Genomic DNA, 7,082 nt, shown 5'->3' with positions numbered 1-7,082 from the left:
TGTATACATTGGACATTGACGGTTTAAACTTACAACCGAAGAAAGTCAGGTACAAAATATGGCTTGCAGGAAGTCAGAGCACACCATATTGTTAACGAAAGACGTGTATGTAACTTAGACTTAGTTCCTCCCGTACGTAGCACATTGGGCAGCAAGTGTATGTAACACACACGTCCTTCTACCAGGTATATTTATTTTCTTACAACAGACGAGTTCGAAAACTTTCGACGAAAGTATTTATTGTGGTGCAACTATATGTACGCTCATCACTGTTTTGTAAGGTCTTCTTGTTTTTAAAAATTATGGTTACGAAACATATACCAACCTCAGAGTCTGTGACTATCTGACTGAAAATCTTTATGAATCAAATTGGTAGTGAAATTAGAAAGTTATTATATAATGATATAATGAAATAAAGTTGACAAACTGATGATGAACGCTTTGTCTTTTTTACTATGTAGATTTAGCATTTTGTAGTTACCTACATGTACATGATATTTTATAATGCACTTAGTACTATGTATGTAGAATAAATAAGGGAATATCCTCAACATATTAAAAGTCTTTGTAAAGCGTGGTGTACATACACCCTCGACCTACATGGATTGTATTTCCCACATATATGTTGTGGGGCACGGAATCTTCGGCAGATAGGTATTACATTTAATGCAGGTATAATTTAATGCAGTACTATGTGTGAATTTCTGCCACTACAAGCTATTTCGCCAGGTGGCACAAATAGTCAGCGACAAGAAGGGTCATGTACAAATACAAAGAAAAAAAGCCAGAAACAGCATCTTGGCAGCTCCATACAAATTTCGAGGTGTAGCAGAATAAACAAAACAGTTTTGCGGGGACAATATATACTATTAGATTTTATGTCCCTGGTCTTTGTAAGTTAGAGGCAGGCTGTGCCCAAACTCTATGCTGTAATGTAGAATCGCCATCTTGCGGAAAAACATATACCTACACCATTGCACGCCAGATGTGTTTTGAGGTGGTTTGAGGGTTAAAGTCAATAAATGTCAAATGGAATACGCAAAGCCGATGCACTACCAGCCCACGGTGTTACGCAATAAATGCAAAGCAAGAAAAATGACAGGATTTACAGCATTAAATCCCGTGAAACTCGCTTATGCCAGTGCCCGCAAGGCGGCAAAACTGCTGTCTTGTCAACGTCTGCTGCACATCAAGATGAAAAAACACGTTTTTCATAAGAATGTTAGATTTATCTGAAAAGAAAAATGAAGCGATGCTGAAGTGTCATGATATAATCTTTAAGTATCTGCCAAAAAGTACCATCCCTGCTAAAAAGCTACGGCATGACAATAATGAAGGCCATTGGAAAAACACGTTTTTCATAGGAATATGTGTTAAATTTATCTAAAAGAAAAACGAAGTGATTCTGGAGTGCCGCATATCAAGTTTTGGATTTCAGCCCAAAAGCTGCTGTTAAACAAATTGTTGTATCCAGAAACGTGATTATCTTGTTCCAAATTTTTAACTGCTTGGTTAACTACTCTGCATGAATCAATGTAATGTTCTTTGTTCCTGATGATGGCACAGATATAAGTCATGGATAGAGTGTGCCGTCGTTACGTTTTGCCAATGTTAAGCCACACCAAGTAATATATATATGGATGACGTCCTCGCGCGTGTTGATTTTGGCCTGTTGTCGAAAAAAAAATTCTGCTTCCTGTAACTATGACCAGACAGCCACGACAGTGACGCGAATCGCAAGATTGGAGGATGTGATGAAAGAAAACAGGACAGGACAACAACTGCCGTTCCACTGATTTATATTGCTGCTTTCGTGACGAATATAAGACTTGTTGGTTGTTTTCTCAATTTGGCAGTTGTGTGCTAACATTTGTCGTCTCTTTGTGTAGGCATCTTGTTAACGTTTTTCCGGCCCTTCTTTTTTTTTTTGCTCTCCCGCACTAGATATAAGGTCTTCAGAAAACGTCATCCATAAAAATTATTTGGTACATGTATTGCCTAAATTGTAGTAAAACAAAACTACTCAGGACCACTAACCACCGAAGAGTGAAACTTGTTAGTAATACAATCCCCCAGCTAGCTGCGAGATCACGCACTCCCGGCCCCTGTTGTCCTAACCTGTTAGCGGATCCGTGTTGAGTACGGACGCTTCAATTAGTCCACACTGATTTAATTTTATGAATGACATCCGCACGCATTGGTTTTCGCCTGTTCTAAAAAAAAATCGCATCCGAGGAGGCTTTGGCCTGGTCCATGGTAGCTAACGACAAAAGGGAGCCGACGGTAACTGCAGAGAATGGCACCCAGGCTGCCAAAGCTCCACGGAACTTTTGATCATCAAATTCCGCAAAAGGCCAGCATGTGTTGGTTTGTCTTTAAAGCCGCTATGTACTACTGCATATTCACAATACCAGCTTTGTATTCCTGTGGTTAAGGATTTTGTTTTCGCCCGCCTGCACTAGTTTGGGGGTCTTCAGAGAATGCCATCTACAAAATTAAAGCCCCTATGTAACAGGGAAAATAGACTTAATCTGTTGTACTTAATCTGAAGATTGTCGGTTGTGCTCATAAATTTTAGCAATCGCGTCCACCAGCGCGCGCTCGTTTTTAACACAGCGCGCCAAACATCTTGGGTTTCCTTGATCTCGGCAAATCTGGGTGATGACGTCACGTGACGTCACAGTAGGAACGCCCACCCGCCGACGGTCAGAGGAGAGGTCGCCCAAAATGGCGGAAGCCATGGAAGTTGGTGGAGAGCTCGAGTGGGGCGACGCGTACGGCGTTGGGGGCGTTCAACCATACCAGTTTGAGCCCGAGGCGGCGGAGGGAGAAGACGGGGATCCAGAGGCACCAGATCGCGGGAATCAGGACCGCCGTTCAAACCGAAACTGGTGTGTATACGCTGAGCTCGCTGAGCCGCCCGTTGCGTCCTTCAGTTCCAAATATAACGCAAGGTTATATAGTTGCTTTGTACGCGATGAAGGTACTGTGTCACACTGTTTTATGTGCTACTTGGTCTGCAAGGAACTAAAAGTTATGTCACGGATTAATTCTTCCGAATAATTCTGAGGGCTCAGCGTACGAGCAGTTCGGCGTTGTGACGTTTTATGGTTCGTGAAGGGGGAGGGGGCTCGGTGGTATTCTGTGATAAATTTTTTTGTCGCGTCGACGCAGAAGTAAACGCTACGAAAGAAAAACAGGCTATTCGTCAGCTACGCACCAGAGACTTTATTCATGAATGTTCATGAATGAACTATAAATCTTTATTGTTCAAGTAGTTTATTTGGCACAAATTGTGCAGAAAAAGTCAAGTTGCATACATTTTCCTCTCATCATCCAAACAGCACGTTGTAAACATTAGATTTAGAACAGATTTCTTTGCGATAAACTTTTCGACAGCACGTAAATACATGTATCCTAAACCAGTTTTCTTATGTGTATCATATTTTGAATAGTTGTTAAATAAACTCTATTTGCCAGAATTTTGTTGTCTTTAATTTTGTGCTGTTTGTGATAAATATATCCACAGAAGTGTGTGTGTGTTTACCAGTATGTGTGGTTGAAGACATGTCTTTTTTTTAAACACGCTAAATTACTTATTACTAGTAGGATGGACATTTTGAATAAGTCATCATCATACCTACCTGCCTAAAAATTTATTTAATAACATTGGAAAGTTGAGAGTGATACAACTATTACCTATATGGTATATGTATCACATAATTCTATATAACATTTCAGGTGCAGATGTGATAATTGCCGTATAATGGCAACCACAACAGAATGTGTCTGTTGTCAAGAACACGAACAAATTAGGAACACTATGGAGGGGGTGTCTCCGGCCCCCAAGTGCATAACCATGCACCCTGGCTTCTCATCAGTCTGTCTAGACATCTGGGCACTACAGTGTGCTTACTACCAGTACAGGCAAGAGTATGGGCCCAGTCAAGATCCAACCCATGAGTAAGCTACCTAGCGATATGCACGTTCTCTGTTTCCAACTAATAAATTAACATTAAATGTTGATTGGAGACATACTAGTATCTGTATGTGCATTACTTCAGCAGTACAAGTTTACTGAGGGTGTGTATCTTATGACCACTCAATTTAAATTTAGTACCAGCAGTCACTGTTCAATCACGGTGGAAATATTTTCCTGTTTCCTATAGAACTGATGTGCACAGTTTCAGTTAACCAGTGAAGTTCGTTATCTACTAGTAATCTGTAGTCCTTATAAATTTGATACAGACTTATACAAGTTCACAGTTTAGTTGCTACAATGGATGATGTAAAAAAAATTAACCAAGCCGTCCAATTTAGGAGGTACCGGTACATTGCCTACCGCCAGTTGGTGCGTTGGTGCTGGGGGTGGCTGGGAAGAGAAATGAGAGTGGTCCTCCCTGCATGTGCAGTGACAAAGATCAGGGACACCTTTCCGTCAGCACAATACACAGGATTCCAGTACCCTCCACTGAATTAGTAGTAATGGAAGGCTAATGTTGTCAGCCACAGAATAGAACTTGTTAGAAGTATAAGTTTACCTAAGTTGGTTCAAATGTTGATCAGGGTTCAAAGTTAAGGGTGTCTCAATATATACATGTATACAAGAAATTTACAGCCATGACAGCACAGTGAAACCATCCTCTCTTGATATGGAAGGATGCTAACTTGTACTACTACTACATGTGTGCTTTATTACTACACTACTGTACTGCAGAAGAAGTCCTTTTACTACTATTCATCAATGCTGAATCTTGTTCTGTGGGCCTGGATGGCAGCTTCTTTGTTCAGCCTGTCAGCACCACTAGTACTTGTAAGGGTTGGTGGTATTTCCATCAGATCATCATCCACGATAGCTTCTTCGCAGAGCCTCACTGCTTCTTCTGTGAGTTCAGTCACATAGTCTGCATTTTACAGGGAGAGAATTGTTAGTTGTATTGGATGGTAAACAGTAGCATATGCATTTTTATAAAATTAACCCGGTGTGACCTTATAACAATATATAGAATGGCCCTAAAAAACTATGTCTGAGCTAACCTAGTTTATATCAAGATAATTTAACCCAGGAGTACAGTAGATAGTCCTTACCAAACGTGCAGCTCCCTTGCACTGCCTGCACTGTGCATGACTTCTTGAACTTTTTATACCTGATCTTATAGATTCTCTCCCCATCCTTGTTTCTGGCCTGTCCCCGCCCACAGTTTTCGTTGTGGTGCAGAGCAGCCAGATGGAGCCTGAAGGGTAATACAGTACAGGTACATGGTATAAGAGGTAGCAAAAAACAATATATATGTAAAATTGTAATTTTTTGTGTAAATACGTTTTATTCTTTTTCAAATTTGCATATATGAATACTAGTAACAGAAACAGTCATAGACCATTTTCCTCCCCTGTTCAGGTCAACTTTATGGCTACTGTCATACATACCTATTTAAATTTCTACAAAATTTAACACTTGCTGTTTTAAAAAGTTGAACATACCTTGACAACATCCCCATGTAAAAGAATGCTGCCCATTTTGGAGCAAAGTGGTTGATTGTACTATGGAATGCCTCCAAGTGTGCGGTCTGGTATTTGGGTGACAGCTTTCGGATGTCCTTCAGAAGGCTTTTCTTTGTAATGATAGCAGAAAGCTTAACACTGGCCTTTGTGTCTGAAACACAAATACCACAATAAGTAAAAATGTAACAAGTTTTTGGAGATGCCACACTAACATGTTTGCAGTGTAACTTGTAAATGAACTGGCTGTATTACAGTATGCACATCTGAAGAAACAATAAGACTTTGTTATTGTTGCTGTTATAATAGTTGATGTAATTATGCAGCTTCATGTACATGTAAGCCACCTTACAATTTAAATGTTTGAAAATCAGTATTGGATTACTTTATCAAGACTGAACAACTTAAGACTGTAGAAACCAAGCAAACTGTTGCCACTGAAACAACCATTTGTGAAATGTAATTCTGCTTACCAATTTTTTGTTTTATTTGTAGACTAGACCTTATATTAAAGTTTATCTAGGATAAACTTTATTTAGTTTGGCCACCCAATGCTTGGTTTTGACAGACAGAACCTACTAATAACTGTCTTACTCGGTTTAAGCCACTGTCTGCGCAAGGGCCCATGGGCACACTGTGGGAAGGCTTCACTGTGGCCACTGTGAACATTGTGCAAGTGGTTGTCAAGAGACAACCACTTGCCCTCCACCAAGTCACCAGCACCTTCCCTAGTTGTTGTGGAACACCAGTATAGGTGATTGACAATGGAGTTTGTCCAATCACCTACTACCTCACACTCCTTCTGCTTTGCCAAGGCAGAAAGCTTCTTCCTGAGACCTAATAACAAACCAATTACTGCATGAGAACACTACTACACCTACCAAAAAGTGTTTATTTACTAGTAGTCTGAATTTGTTCAGTGGGGCTTATTGAATTGGTCTTCTTTGTCCTTAAATTTTAATGTAACCAGTATAGCAACCACTCAAACACGCCAGAGAAGCTAACAAAACACTAACAACTTGCTCTTTGTAAGGTCCACAATAATTGCAGTTTGTGTAAAATTATAAATCAGCACTATTATATAAACTAGGGACAGTCAGCCCTCTTGCTTCGTTTGTGTGAACTAGGAATGCTTACCTTTAGCAATGTGCCAGATGTCATACAGATGACATGTTTCTGGCAGGTTTTCCCTTATCCATTTGGCGATCTGTAGGTGGCGATCAGTGACGATCTTGCCGATCTGCAATGTGCAGTTCCTCCTTATGAAGTCAATCGCCCTAGCCAGACCCTCCTTCTCCATAGCATTGCTTGATCCGACTTCATTGCTCTGTTTTTGTGAAATAATACAGGTAGGAAAACTTTTAGACCAGAGTAACATCAAATCATTTCATCATTACATTTAAGTGCTTTGCATTTAATGTTATTAAGGCATTGCTGCTTGCTTAAAAATTACCTGTAGTTGTAATACTAATAGATAAGAGAAAAAATTCTAAAAACAGGAGAAGCTACTTACCTGAACCAACTGTAGGGTAAGAATCTTTTTAGTCCTCAAATCCATAAGGGTGTAAGACCCATATTTGGCT

General features: G+C 40.0%; 2 protein-coding genes across 2 annotated transcripts; one reads left to right on the top strand and one right to left on the bottom strand.

Annotated features, from left to right (window-relative positions):
* The first annotated feature begins 2,661 nt into the window (after positions 1 to 2,661).
* LOC109472980 (P2X purinoceptor 7-like) lies at positions 2,662 to 4,480 on the top strand. The gene is made up of 3 exons (XM_019772844.1): positions 2,662 to 2,891; positions 3,742 to 3,963; positions 4,321 to 4,480. The coding sequence occupies exons 1-3, from the start codon at positions 2,662 to 2,664 to the stop codon at positions 4,478 to 4,480; spliced, it is 612 nt and encodes a 203-aa protein (XP_019628403.1).
* A 254-nt stretch (positions 4,481 to 4,734) lies between these two features.
* LOC109472979 lies at positions 4,735 to 7,075 on the bottom strand. The gene is made up of 6 exons (XM_019772843.1): positions 7,013 to 7,075; positions 6,637 to 6,826; positions 6,094 to 6,336; positions 5,482 to 5,653; positions 5,089 to 5,234; positions 4,735 to 4,904 (listed from the first exon to the last, which is right to left on the bottom strand). Exons 1-6 carry the CDS (start codon positions 7,055 to 7,057, stop codon positions 4,735 to 4,737), a joined length of 966 nt encoding a protein of 321 aa, XP_019628402.1. The 5' UTR covers positions 7,058 to 7,075.
* Between the last annotated feature and the right edge of the window lie 7 nt (positions 7,076 to 7,082).

Source organism: Branchiostoma belcheri, unplaced genomic scaffold (assembly GCF_001625305.1).
Source record: "Branchiostoma belcheri isolate BF01 breed outbred unplaced genomic scaffold, Haploidv18h27 scaffold29, whole genome shotgun sequence".
In the NCBI taxonomy this organism is placed as follows: Eukaryota; Metazoa; Chordata; class Leptocardii; order Amphioxiformes; family Branchiostomatidae; genus Branchiostoma; species Branchiostoma belcheri.
This window is presented reverse-complemented; position numbering and strand designations above follow the sequence as displayed.